Genomic DNA, 18,291 nt, shown 5'->3' on the forward strand with positions numbered 1-18,291 from the left:
GTTTTTAGTAATTCCACACTTTCTGTTACTCTGGCATTTTATGCATGCTCTGAACTTCTCTGTGAAGACATTGCCCTTTTGTATCTCAAATCCTTTTGCAAGTCTTGTTGTTCTACCTGCAAAAAATATACCAAATGATCTTCTCTTCCTCTGTAATTCCTTATCTTGAATTGCAACTCACTGCCATAACTCATTTATGTACAGTGGCCATGCCCACAAATCACAAAATAAACTAAACCTTACTCCTTTCACTGAGGAGTGGCTGGTCCTAGCACCCTTGTGTGGGGAATCCAGATCTGTGCAGCTCCTTTCCTGTGTGCAGCATGTGTGAGCAAAGGAAACAGACAGAGACCAAAGCCTGAGCAACCTCAAAACCCAGCAACAGCGAGAGAGTGGTAACACACACGTGAGGCTCAGGGCACTTCTCACACCAGAAACTGTGCAAAGTACATCTTCCTATGCCCCTGTGGCTTCTTGTGTTCTAACAAAGTTCTTGGCAGGAGCACCATGAGGGATGGACTTACCACAGAAAGTCTCTCCCCGCCAGATTTCAGTAGGGTATCAGGAAAGCACAGCATGGAACCACATGTAGTGGTTCCTCCCTTCCCACTCTTGTTCTCTCTCACATGGTGTCCTACTGCTGTCCCTGTCCTCTCCCTGTAATGTCCCTTGACCAGTATTTTTTTAATTAAATGAAACCATTCTCCATTTTTCTTTTTTTTTTTCCTTGCCCTAAGCATTTGATTTTATATGCATGTCCACATATGTACACACAGATTATGCATGTATAAAGAAAACCTCAATAAAATTAAACACCAAAGCAACAAAACAAAAACATATTCTTCCATTACTGGACCAAAGAGGTTCCAGCAACAACATAACATCTGCTAAACATCAGATGGGGTGCACTCTGGTTAATACATGTTGCTCAGTAACAATAAAAGAAGTTACTTTGATAGCTACAAAATTCAGATAGTTCAGAGTATATCACTGGATTACTTCAAGAAGAATCTGATTACGGGCAGCAACTGGTTCACGTGCAGACTGACAAAGTTGGGTGAACGTAGCACAGCTTACGGCCTTGGCAAAACTCGGATTGCTTGTGACAAACTCTTTCAGAGCAAGACATAATTGGAAAAAATCCCCCACTGAGAGAAACTGGCCATGCTTTGCCATGAGGCTGGAAGCTGCCCAAGCTGAAGCCATTTTGCTTCCTTTTCTCTGTTGTCTTTCAGGACTGCCTCAAGTGTTTCACACCAAAAACAGGGCTGAAGCATAATCTCATCACAGCAAACCACATAAAAATACAGCTCAAAGGAAAAAGCACCTGTTGCCATGCATTGATGTAGTTGCACAGTTAGTGTGTGGAATAGCACACAATTTCAGGATTAGCACTGGCTTGTGCTATCTTGTGTTGTAGATAGGCAAATATAGAGTGGCCCTGACTCAGTGATAGTGTACAGCAAGAACAGCTACCACCACCTGTAATAACAAAAATCTGAGCTTCTGAAATCCAGGCTTTGCCTTCTCTACCAGGATAGTTACACTGTCAGGCAATATGAGTCAATCCACTTCCCCAAAAGCACGAAGGAGTAACTGAAATGTTGAGCACTTCTGCCATTGTAAAAAATAGCTTTCTGACTAGTTGTCATCTTTTTGGTTATTTAGATATGCTCAACTTCCTAAAGGCAGCCACTTCAATGTAATATTTTTCACTAGGACCAGCAGTTGAAAATACAGCCGATAGTTTCAATAGTCTCTTTTACATGCTAAAAGTTAATATTTAAATTTGACCCTGTCACACAAAATGCAAAAGATAGTTCCTCAGTGAGGAGTCAATCACTTAAATATTTTACCAAAAATTTCACTGCATTTTTGCCTAAACATATAAGAGGAAAAAACACACCTATCATAAGCTGTTGCTTCTTTTCACGCACAAGTGTTACTAAAATGACCCAGAAATCTCCCTCAAATTAGAAAAGAAGACAACAGCTGGCCAAAGATAACAATCAAATCAAACAACACCCTGACAGTGCTTGAGTCATTTAAAATGAGACAGGACAAAGCACTTAAGAATGTACCACAGGGAACAACTTGCACTGAGGAGGAGACGAGAGTACATGATTTTGGCCCCGATTCAGCAAAGCTCTTAAGCACATGCTTAAGTGCTCCGCTGAATCAGGGTCACTGTGAGCCAGATCTTCACAAAAATCAGAAAGGCACCTCTACTTTCTGGGTAGAGACCACTACACACTGATGAACTGAGGACTCTAACATGACTTCACCTAGGCACAAAATCTACATTTGCCATTTAGCTGCCTGCATGGGTCAGACGGCTTACGAACACGAGCGTGACTATTGTAGAAATCTCCTTCACACTCTTCAATTTTACAATTAGAAAGTCACAGAAACTACGGCTTCAAATAGTCGTGCTGTCTGCATTTCTGTGCTCATCAAACTTTTCATCCTTGCAAAGGAAAAGAACTGCAGCTTCACTTTGCTATGTATGAATAACCATAAGTGTTTTTAGAGTAAGCATGTTCACGTTTATTCTGTACGCGCTGGGGAAAAAAAGCAGCACAGTGATACTGTCCCTTCAACTACAACTGGTTTTATTTTATATTGGTTTTTTTTTTGGGAAGCCACAATATTCTTTACACTAAAGACAGGACAGCAGCAGCTTTCTGACATGTTTGTAGAAATTGAAACATAGGTCTATTCATAATTTAGGCGTTGACACAATTCATATGAATTCTGCTGCCTAAACAGAGCAAACATGCTTTTTAAAAATCAAGTTTAATTAAAAAAACTGATACAAAGTAAGTGGAATATTTCTGATTTCTCCCTTATTGAGAGTTCCATACTTGTCACATCCAGCTTTACAGTAACTGTAGCTATTTATCTGGGTGTTTCACTGACTCCACTGCTAAGAAAAGAGGCAGTTAGCAGGGAGCGATTGCTAAACAGTAACAGCAGGAATAAAAACAAGACCCTAGCTTGTGGAGGAGCACTGTTTAAATGCTAATATGAAGCTGTAGGTTTCTAACACGAAGTCTGATTTCTTAGGAAATCAGGGACACTGGAATTCTAGCTCTATTTTTTGTTTTGCTTTTAACTCGGGTGTACTGCCGTAAACCACAGAATCCTTGCGTGCAGGGAGGTGCAGGAATGGCGTATTTGTGCATGTATGTGAGGAGCTCCCAGCTTTCCTGAACTGCAAAAACTTTGCCTTGATACAGCCAAAGCTACATTTTTTTTGCTCTTTACTTCAGGCTGTACAGCTGATGTTTTTAGCTCTGAAGGGCTCTGGTGTGTCAGTGAAGGAGATATAGACACCATGTTACCTTGATGTTTAATTAATAACTGAGCCAAGATCACCAAACCGTTTCACCAGCACATATACACCAGGCTGACACAGTGCTTCTAAAAGTATAATCTTTCATCCAGCAACTCAACCTGACTGCCCTTAGCCCAATAAAACAAGAGGGAAAAATAAAACCTCCTCCAAACTGCCTTTGATTTGCAACACCAGTAACAGCTTACTATTGGGACAGTGGCTACTAATATATGAAATTTCTCCTTTATGCACATTTCTCCCAGGACACTTGCTTGCTGGTTTACAGGCATTATCAAATGGCAGTGCTTCACATAATCTAATGTTATTGCTTAAAATAATTCCCAGCAATTTAACCCGAAGCTGTAACATTTTTACCACTTCCTCTTTGGGGCTTTCAGGGTTGCGGTTGCAAATTTAGGAGTTGTGTACACTACTGAAGATTAGGAAACAGGACAAATCCTTTCAAGCTTCAGCTCTTCTAACCTTTTGCACTGGACTGCTTTTGGTCACTTTGATCTCTAAGAGATTCATACTGTTTAATACATACTGAGGAACTCTGCCAAACAATACAGTTCTGCATTCCTTTGCTGTGTGACAAGTCGAAGTAACCTAGAAAATCCAGCCCCTTACTGCAAAACTTCTTGCAGAGAATTTTTCCACTGTGGGTTAGTTTTCAAAATTTTAGGTGCTATTTTGAAATGGAGAGAGTAATCTTCACTTCTAACCAAGCCACTCAGCTGCTTGATGAATAGAATTACACTGAATCAGGACGATCTGGGTCTCTTTGTAAAAGCAGAATTCCTCATCAAAGCTTACTTAACATCTGCACTAAGTTGAAGTGGTTTTCAAACAAACCCAAGAATCTCTGATATCTACAGTGCTGCAAAAACAAGCAGGTTCAGAAGGCAATCCTATAATTCATCGGAAAGTAAACATCAGCATGATGACGTCTTCGTGTTGAATTAGTTACAAGTCACGCTGCCCGATGCAGAATTATTCTTTTTTTCCCGCTTAGATCTACATAATGTACGAAATATTATTTCACAAAGTGCAAACCCATTCTATATCTGCAATTATTTTATCAGCAAAAATCATACACAAAAGTTAGAAAATCTTGATAAACAGTATCTAATATACATACTGTGAGGCTTTGTCACAAGAAGACACCAAATCCCCAGAATTTGAAATTATAACTCACAGTTAGAAAAGGCTAGTGAGCAGATTAGAAAACAGTATTATCGCTTAACTTGATATTTAATAGTACATTACCTAGAAGGCTAATGCCTAAACGAGAGAGCCCCTGTCTCAGTCCTTCTCCCAGGCTCTCTGGAAGCTGCCTTCTCCATTCTTCTTGTCTGTTGTAATGCTCCTCATCCAGTGACAGCCTATCCATATTCCGAGCAAGACTTGTTGCCAGATTGGTAATTGACGTCAGTGTACCTAAATGCATGGAGATATACATTTGGGTCTGGATCAAAATGCTTTAATTTAAAACACGGAGACATTGTATGCCTCAGTGCAATGCTGAGCTTATGAGCAGAGCAGCAAGTCAAGTGAACAGTCACCCATGTGTAACATGCTTTACTATTTGTTAAGCATCACCACGCTGCTGTTATGGCCCGTGTCACGCCTTTTACATTAGCCTGCTCCAGGTTGCCTGGTCGGTGGGAACAGAAACTCATCTGAACATCCTTCTCCAGTTCCCCTGTGGAAGGCCAATCTAAATGGAGAGGGGGGTGATGGAAAGGTAAACAAATATTTACAGAAGGAGCCGTGAGGCCGCGTCCTGCGGGAGGCAGGAGCGGAGGCTCGGAGCAGCAGCCAGGGCAGCCGCTGTGTCTGTGCAGCAGCTGGAGCCACGCGATGGCACTGTTTGTACAGGCTTTGCAAGGGAAGAGCTCCTCCTGTTCCCATGGCAGGCCAGCCCCACTGTCAAATCCCATCCACGGACTCACACAGTTATGACAACTGTATCTACTTCTTTTTTTTTTTTTTTTTTTTTTAATAATAAATATGACGAGGCGACTGAGTGTAGAATTTCTGACGGCTAGCAGAAGTGCAGAACACCTTTAATACTTCTGCAGTTATCATATGAAATACTTGCTGAGTGAATATCTATTTCCCACTGGGAGGTTTAAAATTCTGAAGTTTCTGAAACATTCTCATGCACTGCAGTAAAGTGGTGATCTGTTTAGTACATGAGACATTGCATGTGAGCTTATTACATACACTCTAAGCTTAGCTAAACAGGAACTGTTTGGTTTTTGAGCCCTGGTACCAGGAATTTCAACTAGCACAGAGCAGCACAAGACAAGGCAAGGCCAGGAGACTGAAGGATGGACAGATTTTATTGCTTAAAACTTTAACAATGCATGACAACAAAGCAGTAGTTGGAGTAATAAAGTGAAAGCTCTACCTTTGGAAATGTGTTTTACAAATGATGTTGTTCCTCTGGAAACTCCACTGACAAATGCTCCTGGGCCTCTGGTCAGTCCTTCATAGGGGAGCCTAAAGAAATCAGCTATGCCATTCCCTATGCTTCTCACCAGACTAGCTGGGCTTCCAAGAATTTCCAATGATCCAACAACCCAGCCTGTGTGGAGAAACAAGACACATGTTACAGCTGCAAAAACTGCAGAAGCAGCAGTTGTGAAAAGGTTATTCCTTAATTATCTTTTTCACACTAGAATTCATTGCATTATGAACTTCCTTTGAGCAAAACACAGGAAATAACTCATCCACTATGAATTCAGAAATGGCAATCTTTCATACTTCGTAAATCAAAGAAATCCTTTTGGCAAACTCACAAATAGCTTTAGAATTACTTCCTTCCAGGAGCTTCCCGTATTTCTGCTAAAAGTGTGTGAGGGAGGCGGATGCGAGAGCCTCACAGCTACAGAGGAATGGACTGCAAGCTCAGATGCTTGGGTTGGTTTTAGACACTATAAGGCAGCGCTGTGATTTCACGTCCTTATGTGATAGAATTGTGACAGGGAGTTTACACTGATACAATGTACTGCTTTACGGGAGTGTGCAGGTCAATTGCTTGATGGAGTGTTAGGAAAAGGGATGCAGATTTTTGACAAGTGCTTAAGAAGTTATTTTAAATCCACCCCAACCCTTCTAAGCTGATCATTTTCTTTCAGAGTGCAGTGAAAGCCAGACAAATGTCTTCTGCTCAGTACAGTTGTGTAAACAGCAATGACATCTACATGCTGATTAGGTTACTCATAGGGGAGTATTCCTTATGCATATCCCAGGAGAAGTATCTGCAGATCTGGTTTCCTATATAAACGCAGGGTTGCCAGCAGCTTGCTGGATGGCTGAGCATGCAGCAATCTGTTGCTGGAAAGCTATTTGCAGGTCTTGTCTTTCTCAGGCTGGTAGGCAGCAGATTTATTAGGGAAACAGTGCTGCATAACTCTTTTTTTGGCAGCCCAGAGAGAGCAATTCAGAAATGGCAATAAATGTGAAACAGGAACTGTTTGGTCTTTGAGCCCTGGTACCACGAATTTCAGCTGGCACTGTCAGAGTGCACAAGGTGTGACAGGGCCAGGAGACTGAAGGATGGACAGACTGGCCTCCTGCTCTCCCATGAGGGCCCTTGATCTGTGCTCTGCCCTCCTCATTCCCATCTCATCATTGAAAACTCCTGCTATCCAGATGCTTTTCTTGTTTTCTTTTAACCCCTCCCAGTCATTCCTGTGGAAGGCTGAATCATGAAACCAAACAGAAGAGAAAATGTTACTCATATGAAATGAATTAATCTCATACTATCATTCTAAGCTCCCGGAAAATCTATTATTCTTGTTGAATCTGTCCCACATTTCAGTTCTGGCAGGTTGAGAACTCCAGTACTTGTCATATGAAAAGCAGGAACCAGAGTGGACATAAGAGAGAGGGTGGGATGGACTACAAAAACAAAACCCAAGTGCTACTGGCAATTCAATGAACAGAGCAGCAACACATATTGTGCCCCTGCTGTCCTGGAAAGGAGCATCCCCTGGCAGTCCCTTCCTGCCAGGACCAGGGGAAGCCAGAACTCCAGGCTGGGTCTGCAATTCCCTCGCTGCAGGATTTTTAATAAATTACCTTTGCCACTGTGTGAAGTGCTGAAAAGCCCGAGGGGTGGGGGAGGTATGTATAGATGGGAGAGATGTTCTTTCTGCTTTTTCTGATCAATATTATTGCAATAATTCCTTAGAGTCTTTTTTTCCTCCCAAATATTCTTGACATTCCTTGTCCTACATGGTGGTGTGATGGCAAGTGGCTACAGGACACTGCAGCTTAGTGCCTTGGTGCCCTGCAACATCCCCAGCAGGCACCACCAGCCTGGCACATGGGGGACTCCACTCGCCTGCTGGGACAGCCAGCATTTTAGGAATGTAAAACAGAAAAAAACCAGGAATGAAAACAGTTAAACACAAAACTGAGGGGTAGCCTGGTATGCCAGGGATGTTTTGTTGTAATCTGTCCATGCCTCTTAGGTTTGAGAAGCTCTGAGTGGATCATGCTCACCCTAGGAGAGTGTATGGGAATAATGTACAACATGCAGCACGGGTGACCCTCCTTGGCCAATGCCCAGAGCAAACCCAATGGCTCCTCACTGCCAGCTTGGACCACCCAACCCAGGGAAGAAGGCCTGGGATTAAGTCAGGAATAGGAGAATGAGGAACCAGGAACAACCCCTCAATTCACAAGCTCTGTGTGGCATTTTACTTTGCAGAATACAGTATCATGTCAGGTTACCATTCCCCACTTATGCAGAGTAATTGTGTCCACTGACATGAAATGAAAATGACTGTATTAGCAGAGATCCACTGAATTTTCCTTATAGAATTATAGGGTTAGATGTTGTACCAGGGATATTTTTGAATATAATTTTATTCGCTTTTATATAGGGGACAACTTAATTAGAAAATAATAGGAGATTTCCATTGCAGGTTTGGCTGATTTGAGATAAGCAATGCTAATCAGCATAATTGAACAGAGCTCTCCAGTCCCTCCCATGGTTTTAATGGATTCTGACCACTCCTTTGCAACACACAGGGCAACCTGATGCACCCCCTCCAGCAAGCTTTGGGGCAAATCCTGCTCCCTCCCACAGGTCAGCAGTGGTCCTCCACACAGCTAAGGGCAAAAGAGTGCATATCCCTGAGTATAAGGTATGGCTGTATGGGCAGGCTGTCTGTGCAGATGCCATCAGTGATTTATGCATGAGCAGAAGGGGGTTGAACAACCCCTATTCCAGATTAATGTAGTTAAAATGCAGGAGCACAAGGTCCTCTTCCATAAGAGACCAACTGTGATAATGGTGAGAAAAAACTCAGGGTTTGCAGATCATATAAAGCTTTTTGCTTTATTTTTTCCTTCCTTTTTTTACTTTGTTGACACAGTCAGCTCTTTTGACAAGTGTCACAAAGTCTTCAATATAAACTATTTTCATTGCTAAACCAAACATTAATCAGCACAATTCACCATTTTAATTATGGAGACATCTTTCAAACAATACATTTTAGTTTTAGTACTTTCAGTGGGAGTTAAGTATATATGCATATGTATTTTCCTGAAGAGAAGTTCCACCAAAGCAAACCTCAGTTCCTAATACTTAAATCTGCTTGATTTCAGATGCATCACTGATCCCAGAGCAAGTGATGGGGGAGAAGCATTTACACTGTGGACCATATTTGGCCACAGTTTCACTCTTAATTACCAAGCAACTAGATCTGCCCTTCTGTACTATGAAATTTAACTACACAACAAATCCAAATAAGTAGCAGAAAGAAAAACCTGCAAATTTTGCAAGCATAATATTGCAAGAAAATAATGAACTGGTACACTGCTCTGGTGCACAACTGTGCACACTGTTGTCACAATCAGCAGTGCAAGTCAGGCATGCACACAGTGAAACACAATGTCAGCATCTATAAACAGATGAAATGCACATGTACAGTTTTGGAAAGGGTGCACAGAAGTCAGGTTGCAGCTATGCTTCCAGTCCAAATGGAAGCATTAGGATCTCAGAAAATCGGACTATTAGTATTGCAGGAAAATAAATCCCACGTTTCAGTGTGGAATATGTTACTTCTGTGTGATCATGGAGGAGTTTTCTGTCTCAGGCACAAATTCTGTGCTGCACCAATACTCATCAGAGACCAGATTTCATTACTTCTACATTAGTATTTATGGAAAAAAAATGTACCTGATAACTTAAAAAAACTAATTGCTTGCTATTGATCCCATATAGGAGAAAGTTACTAACAGCAAACTTCATAGTTCTTGGATCAAAGGATAACAAACATCTGTGTGCCAGTTTAGATTGAAGGCTGTATGAAGAAAGACAGATTCCTAATCATAAACTGCAGCCAAAAGGAGTTTTAACAACAAAACAACATTCAGGCCTATAATTTACTTCTGAAGGCAGAGCAACATGCTGAATAATTTGATTAAACAGTGTTTTGGGGAGTTTATGTAAGGAATGTGGGTTGATTCTGACTAGTGCTATAATATAAAATGACAAAACCTAAGCCAGCTGGAACACATTTTAATGCTGTGTTCAGGGTTTCAGGTGGCTAAAGCCTTCAGGTGGCTGGCTAATGTCTAGCACAATGTTGCAAACCTTCCCTGGTGTCTGCTCAGCTATTTTACTTCCCTTCTGTTGCACGACAGGACCTGAATGGTGTCTGAAAGTATCGTTACCAAACAGTGTCTATGGAGAACAAAAATTGTACTGCTACCATCCAGGGTATTCATCTTGAGCGACAGCCCCAGAATCCTGGTACCCAATGAAAATGTTGCTCGTTAAGGAGAAGCACTGACCTGCTCTGAAAAGGGCTCCAGCAGCGTAATGCATGGCCAGGGCGTGCACAAGCTGCCTGGCCGTGGTGAAGATGGGTCCTCGCTCAAACACAGAGAAGGAGAGAGGGGTGTGGTCTGAGGCTATATACAGTTTCAATGAAGCATGAATACTGACAAGGAGATTAACAGGTTGTATTTTTAATCTTCTGAGTTTCACTGGCTTGACTAAAGCTCTTGCATGCTCTCTCACTTGTTCAGGCACTATCAGGATAGTATCTGAAGCACTGATGGATTTACAAGCAGTTTTGTTTTCTGGAAGATATGTATCAAACAAAGTCTTGATGTAGTAAACAAAGGTGTCTTCCACATACAGCCTAGCTGGTTTGAGCTCAAAGCTGAAGTCATTCACGTGAAACATGAAATTCTCTTCCTCAGAAAAATCAATGCAGAGTTTAATAAAGCAGTTTTCCTTATAGCTTTCCAAATCTTTGTTACAAACAATGAGGTTGTTCATTCTTGACCACTGCGCGGTTTCAGTTTTCTCTTCTTGGCACAGCAGGACTGCAAAATGGAAATTGGATTTGCTGTACAACTGATTGTCCAGTTGCAAGTCTTCACAATACACTTGGAGACTATGAAACTGTGGGAGGCCTTCCACAGAGTCCTGCTGGAAGTCCTGTGACAGGGAGCTGGTGGCTGGGGCCATGTGGAGGAAAACATTGTCTGCTGTGAGACGCAGGAGCTCAGATGACACTTTGTGGTTTGTAATATCATCAAATGCAGCAAGACTCAACTGACTGATGAACATTTTCAGTGACAGGGTCTGCTCTTGACTTCTAGACAGGAGGGAAAAGAAGTTTTATTACTTCCTGTCTTTTGAGCTCACCTGGCATCTTGCTTGCTCTATAATATGTGGGAAGCTCATTGTGTGAGTCCTGCTAACATTACTGGGATTTAGCAACCCTAATCACCACAGTGAGTACCACCCAGGAGGTCTTCTGAGAAACGGGACAGTATATATCTATACCAGGGTTGTCTTTTTTATCATTCAACAGGATAGTTTGGACAGGAACATCTCTATCTATCAGTAATTCCCTATTATATTTTACAGAAACAGATATTCAAACATGCCACAGATACAATTTTCTGAAGCTTCATGTACAGCCTCAGATGTTTCACTGAAGGTTACTATTACAGATAATCATTTCACACAGCAAGTGCCCTCCAATGAAGCCACTGCAGTATTTCTGTGCTGATGGCATTGAGGGCCTCCCCCTGCAATTAAACTGCCCATTGCCAAGTTTAACCAGCAAATGGACTATCAGGTACTGCTGAGGACCAGTTGCTTGGGGATTAATACTTAATTACAATGCAAATAAAAACAGTACAACAAATTCCACTCTAATTGTAACAGGATTGCTGGAGGGAAAGCATTCTGCAGAAATAAGTAGCATTATAATTGCACTTGAAAGAAGCTGAGGACCAGATTGTGGTGTATTATGGAAGTGGGGAAATCTTCTAAAGAAGGGTGTTATAATCAAGCATGATTAATTACTGACTGTAAGGCTATTTCCACAGCTTTTGCATATTAAATCTTTGGGGGCTTGTAATATTACAGATGGCAGGACCTGGCTAAACAAATTCTAAACTGATGAACACCCTCAAAATTAATTACTATGGAAAAGGTTGGTTTTTTTTTTTTTTTAATTAACAACTCAGGTCCTCCTTTTGTACCAGTCATCTAATGTTTACCCTAAAGTGACATGACTTTTGATGTCAGATTGTCCTTTTTAACTGTGATATACAAAGCCATATGGTCTAAACATATGCTACAGAGCATGCAGCAGTATTAAACAAAACAAACAGCTAGGTTAAAGTTTCTAAGTCAGTTAACACTTAGAAAGCTGACTGAGCTCCCAGTAATGCTTTTAATCATCTTTTATGTGCTTTATGTACCTGTTGAAGTTGTTACCATCAGGTCCTGCTCTTCCTTCTGGGGCCAAGGTTATCACTATTGCTCCACAGTGATGGGTGATGTCCACATAAACACAGCCAAAGCCAGTTAAGAACACAACCTAAAAGAGAGGGTTAAAAACACATGGAATGTAACCAAAATCGATATTTTTAATGTCATAAATGAATTTAATGTTATTAATGCCTTCTGGTTGAGATCTTTTACTCAAATCAGGATACTATTCAGGAAAAAAGTCAGATTTCAGTGATTCAGAAAATAACTGCTCTGATACTTTAAGTATTTCAGTTATTCAGGGAGATGAAATTTGCATCTCATCATTCAACTGCATAAGTGAATACATTTTAATAAGACACTTCTCCAGAAAGAAAACAAGATGTGCTGGGGAGGGTGGAGTTTATATGAGAAGAATAAAGAGGAAATTTTAATTTGTGATTTTGGATTAAACAGAAAGGCATTTTCCTGGAGCTCTAAAAAATGCCACTTTCTCCTCTAGAAAACAAACCCTAAACTAGCCTTGTGTTGCTATGCCCTAGCTCAGAGCTGGGTGGATGAATGGTTGATAGCATCATCTAAAACACATGAAGACTGAAAAGTAACTAACATTTTGGATCCATGAAAACTTGCATTAACAACTCAAGACTGAAAACATTATTAAGCCTTTTAAACTGGTTTGTGAGAACACCTTCACAGGCAAGATGCCAGCATGAGAAAATGGCAAAAATCTACTGGAAAGCATAAAACAACTAAAAGGGCAGGGAAAATGAGAATTTGACAACAGGTTTATGTCTTGCTTAAAGGTGTACAAACTTTCATACTGGACAAGTTGTCTTTAGGAATATCCTACTTAGAGAAGTGATGTACTGCTTTTGGAGCTTAATTCTGCAATATTTCCAAGTTTTGTGTTTCTCCAGAATATAAAAGATTAAGATCTTTTAAAGGTTTGGAAAATTCACAGCAGTCCTTGTTAGAGCAAGCTGGCTTCTCTTTTCTTGTAAGGTTACTATCAACACAACTGTTTACTAGATTGCAGTGACAGAAGCCATAATATAATGGAATGCAAACTTGAGAAATAACACAAAGATATTGGGCTAGCACAGGTAAAACAAACAGCTATTTGTCTTGAAGAATCTTTACTGCTGTTAAGAAGTCACCAGAAGCAAAAACAATTGCAAGTTTAGTAGGATCAGCACTTAAACTGATTGTTAGGCTATTCATAATAACCTTGTACAGACAATTAAATTTCATTAATAAAATTTCTTATTCTTCTGACAATTACATATAAGAAAATTTCTACTTTTGACACGTCAGTTTTAATCCTTTGCTTGTCTAGAAGAGATTCACAGTCTTACATGGAATTGGAGAAAAAAGGACATGTACAGAATTTTCAAAACTCTAATTATTCTTAAAAAACCTCCACTGATCTTGAAGATTGGTCATTTTAAATTCCAATTTCAGATGATTCTGATGATAAAAACTTCAATATTTATTAAGGTATTAGTTTTAAGTAATTTTAAACTTACTTTCTAATAGAAAAAGAAGTATCTATCTGTGATCACATAGAAGAAATACAAATTACCTAAGATCCTTTAAATCCCAGTTATTTCACAACCTGAACTGAACTGTATGTGACACTATTAGTGTATTACTTATTCACTTATATTCACAGTTTTCAAAGAGAAAGACAGAAATCCTGGGAAAATTTTCAACGTGTACATCCTAAAACTTCAATAACAGAAGGCTGTACTTTTTTGGAGAGCTGTTCAAGTAGACAATGATCCCCAAATGTTGTCTTAGCATCTAATTCCTTCTAGGAGCCAGATACTTATAAAGAACCCTGGTCTGGCATAACATTAATGACTGAAATTCGAAACCCTGCATTGCTTGACTGGCTTGCTGAATGGAACTGAACTACTTGCTATATAACATAACACTCAATAATCAAGAGCATTTTGTGATTTGTGCCCAGGGAAAACATCTGAAACTAGTATTTCTTTCAAAGAGCCAAGCAGTTTATGTTGATTCCATGTAAACTAATGACTTCAAAGATGGAAAAAATTCCCATCAAAAAGAATTACTCCAGTCAAGGAAGCTTTCATTTACCTCAAGATCCAGAGAAAAAATAACAGAAGGCAAGAAAGGGAGGGGTTGTTTTGTTTTAGAAAGACATGAGTAGCTTCTGTAAAGACACAGAGTGAGAATGACCGTGACAATTCCTACAAGATATTAAGATAATTATCCTGTGATAATTAGGTCACCAAATTTTCCTGGATCCTGTGGCATTCTTTGCTTACAGAGTCCAGAAATTTTCAAGACTGATTTTTTCCAGGCAACACCAGGTTGATTAAAAAGTGAAAAAAAATCAGTGTTATAAAGCCTCTACGTTCTAGTTATTTTCAAAAGGAGACAGTAAAGAAGATAGTCTGTGCTCTAAAACTTCCACAGGAAGGGGCTTAGCTAGGCAGGAGAGTTCCCAGGAGCTAAATAAAACCCCTTAAACCAACAGAAAGGATACATTTATTGCAGAGGAACAATGCACTGTGCAGGTCAGAAAGACAACCATTTATGGTGTGAATTAGGAAGTAATGTATAATGATTTACTTGTGTTCCTTGGTTGTTGATGTCCACAACATCACTCCATTCATTTACTAATTCATCAGATGACACCACTTTCAAGAGAATACTGGGCAATAAATCTCTTGTTTTGCAGTCTGGATAGCTGGAGATTTGATGGTAAAGTTCATGATGAACTGAACATTCAGCTGGAATCTTTCTACAGAAAACTTCAAACTTGGGTGTATCTGAAATGTTATAAAATATACAAGATCAGAGCCTTCTAAAACCTGTATGTAATCAAAACTCATCTATGCTTGCACAAATAAGAAAGCTTCTGTCTGAAATATTCCTAATAAAAACATTGCTTTTCTATCACTTAGAGTATTATATGTTTGGGTTTTTTTCCTTTTCTCTTTCTATTTAATAAAATTTCACAGAAATAATATTCCACTGATCATTACATTAACTTATTCTGACCAGACTTTTGACAATATATTTTGTTACATTTGCAAATCTGAGAAAATAGAAATGTTCCAAGGGATTGAACTGATGTCAGCAAAACTCTACTGCCTATGGATTTACTACAGCTGGGTCACCTTGACAGCTGGAACCAGGGGGACCCAAAAGCCCAGAGACAAATATTTAAGTTCATACTCCTGACCTCACAATTAGCTCCAACAGCTTCCAGAGTCTCTCACTTTGAGGCAGACCTTCATGAGGGCATCAAGTTCTTGCTATAACCAAAACACCCACTGAACTCAATTTTGGACTGGAGATACAGTAAGATATGTTGTACTACAACAGTGCACTGTTTCTAATTATGGCATTGTACCTACCTTTGAAATTCTCTTTTACAAGCAATGGAATGGAGCACCTATTGTGGATAATGATACGAGGACTAGGATCCTCTGTAAGTGTTAGGTACGTCACGCCAAGATGCTCTTGGTAAGTCAGTGCTATAGCTCTAAAACAAAAGCAGATATTTTGGATTATGCCTGTTTTGGGTGAAATCTTTAGATATCATTACTCTGAACAATTAAAAACATTCAAACCTAGCATCTGTAAGATTTTTTATTATCAAGTTCCAAGTCCATAGATATTTATCTACATTTAGGCAAGTAGGTGTCTCCAACAGAAGAACACATGGAAACAGCCTAAAAAACATGAGAGAAGAAATTGCTTCATGGAGAGTGCTCATGAGTTAAAGTGAACATGTGTGTCTACAAGATGAGAGCCCTAGCCAGCAGAGATTTATATTAAATTAAAAACATGAGATTGTAGGTCCAAATTTCCAACATAAATCTTTAAAATTTTCCAGAAGAATTTGCAGGGATACTTCTCTGGTACACATGAAAGGTATTTGAACAAATCTAGCTGACTGCTCCCCTGGAATGATCCACAATGCTATTGCTCTTTTAAATGTTAATGTTATGGATCATCACTACATCGCTTTCCAAAATGAATTTAGTTCTACTCATTAGCTACATAAAATATCTTCATGCATAAACATACATTTTTTTTTTCTCTTGAGCAAATTTATTGGCTATTGCTAAAAACCCTTAACCTCATGGTGATTTTAAAAAATCCAAAGTCTGAAAATCTGATTAGGAATATGGGATTCTCCATGCTTGTGGCAGAATGATAAGGAATCCTTCCCTTATTGTTTCCATTAATTTTTTTAAAATCTGAAGTCTGTGTGAGTACCTGTAGTATCCAAAATGACACCTCTTGGACTCTGCAGAGGAACTGTGTGAGGGTTTGAATAATATCAAGCACTTCAGGGAAGAGAAAGATCACATCTCTGGTAATATATACTGATGTAGCTTCTCTAATTTCAGCAGATTGTTTCTTGCTTGTACCAGTATAAGCTTGAATGGATTCAGAAATCAGGTTCAAGAAATTAAGCTGCTCATCTGACAAGTCACTGGATTGCTATTTTTAACTAGCTGGCTCCGGAAGTTTGTAAATAAGAATAAGAATGTACAACTGCACAGTTCGAGTTTTAAAATTTGAAATTTTTCCTTGCTGTAATCTCAAAATAGTTTCATCCCTTTTGTCTTTTCTTCTTTATCCTCTTATTATGCTTACAAAAATATATGTCTACCTTTTATAAACAAAATCTAAATTTTTGTATTGTATTATTACACACTGTCCTTGAACTCTTAAACTGTTGTTCACAAATTAAAAAAACACCCTAATTCCTCAATATAAGCTTTTCATGCTCTTATTTGTGTGCACAGAAAAAAATAGCAGGCCATACATTCTAAAAAGTGTACAACTTGTACACGGTCGTATCACTACACCATTTACAATAAAGGCATCAAAACCATCAGAAGATAACAATTTTTAAATTAAAGTAAGACTTGCCTTTATATATGGGGGGCATGTGTTACTTTGACTTTTGCATTGCTCTCTTATGGTTTCTGCCTAGCTGAGGCTTGACAGCAACAAGCCAAGAGAGTTGGAGAGTGCCCAGTACCTGGTGCAGAATCCGCCTTCGGTGCGCACGGCCGTGGGCACCGCCACGCTCTGCCTCACCAGCTCCGCGCTCACCACGGCCGGGAGGCTCCACAGCTGGCGGCTGCCGGCGCTGCCCAAGGCCAGCACCAGGCGCCTGTCCCTGTCCCCCAGGGACGCCCCCGCCGCGGCGGCACCCGGCTCCCACAGCAGGTCCCAGCAGGGCACGGCGCTCAGCGCCTCGCCGCAGCCTGCCCCGGCCGGGCCGACGCTGAACACCGTACTGTCGGGGCAGTGGAAGTCCTGGAAATGAAAAAGGGGGTGGTAGCATGGCATGCTGGCTCCTAAAAGGAGGTTTATTCATGTTGATTTTGCACAGAACACTCTCAACTAGCCAATGACCCCAACTAACTAATGGTTGCACTAAGTGTGCTGCCTGAAAGGCTACTTGGCCAAGTTCTGCCTTCGGGGATAGGTTTGTAGCACAGCTATCTGGGGGTCCTGAGCAACCAGCTCTAGTAGAAGTTGTCTCTGCCCATGCTGAGGGGTTTGGAACTAGATGATCTTTAAGGCCCTTTTAACCCAAGCCTTTCTCTGATTCTCTAATTCTGTGATCTACAGCTGGCTCTCAGTAGCACAACATAGCTCTACCAAAATCAAGTTACATTCCTGTAACACAACGGCGTGAACAAAATCCATTCATGGTTACAAAAATAAGAATGGATTTTAGCCTCAGCATTCTCCCAATTCCCTATATTTAGACTGCCACAAAATGTGTGATGCACAATGGTAGATACTGATGTGAAGAAAACTAAAGCAGAAGGAAAAGAATACAGAAACAGGAGCTATAAAAATTTGTTCATCTGCCAGCTCTTCTATTAAGTTGGACCCTAAGAATTCTTTCCACATATTTTACTATAAATGTAATCTCCAATAAATATGTATAAACGGTTGATTAAAATATATTGACCATGCCTACATTTTAGTTCCTGCAAGCTAGTCCTTAAATATTCTGTGAGATTCTTAGAAAACCGATATTCACAATCTGATGCAGGCTATGAAATACATAAACTTTGGGCACATCTCTAGTTCTGCAGCTTTGCTCAGATAACTGGAATCTTCCCAAAAGGAAAACAAAAAGTTTTCAGCCTGCCAGGCCAATATACCTCTT

General features: G+C 40.1%; 1 protein-coding gene across 1 annotated transcript in view; it reads right to left on the reverse strand.

The window, feature by feature from the left end:
• VPS13B (vacuolar protein sorting 13 homolog B) overlaps positions 1-18,291 on the reverse strand; it is a 433,987-nt gene that overhangs the window by 13,134 nt on the left and 402,562 nt on the right. Inside the window, exons 52-58 of the mRNA XM_066565010.1 lie at positions 17,143-17,423; positions 15,500-15,627; positions 14,709-14,908; positions 12,092-12,210; positions 10,157-10,971; positions 5,754-5,930; positions 4,607-4,777 (exon numbers count right to left, since the gene is read on the reverse strand). Of these exons, the coding sequence (XP_066421107.1) occupies positions 4,607-4,777; positions 5,754-5,930; positions 10,157-10,971; positions 12,092-12,210; positions 14,709-14,908; positions 15,500-15,627; positions 17,143-17,423 (1,891 nt within the window). The remainder of the gene's footprint in view (positions 1-4,606; positions 4,778-5,753; positions 5,931-10,156; positions 10,972-12,091; positions 12,211-14,708; positions 14,909-15,499; positions 15,628-17,142; positions 17,424-18,291) is intronic.

This window comes from Molothrus aeneus, chromosome 1, assembly GCF_037042795.1.
Source record: "Molothrus aeneus isolate 106 chromosome 1, BPBGC_Maene_1.0, whole genome shotgun sequence".
Classification (NCBI taxonomy): Eukaryota; Metazoa; Chordata; class Aves; order Passeriformes; family Icteridae; genus Molothrus; species Molothrus aeneus.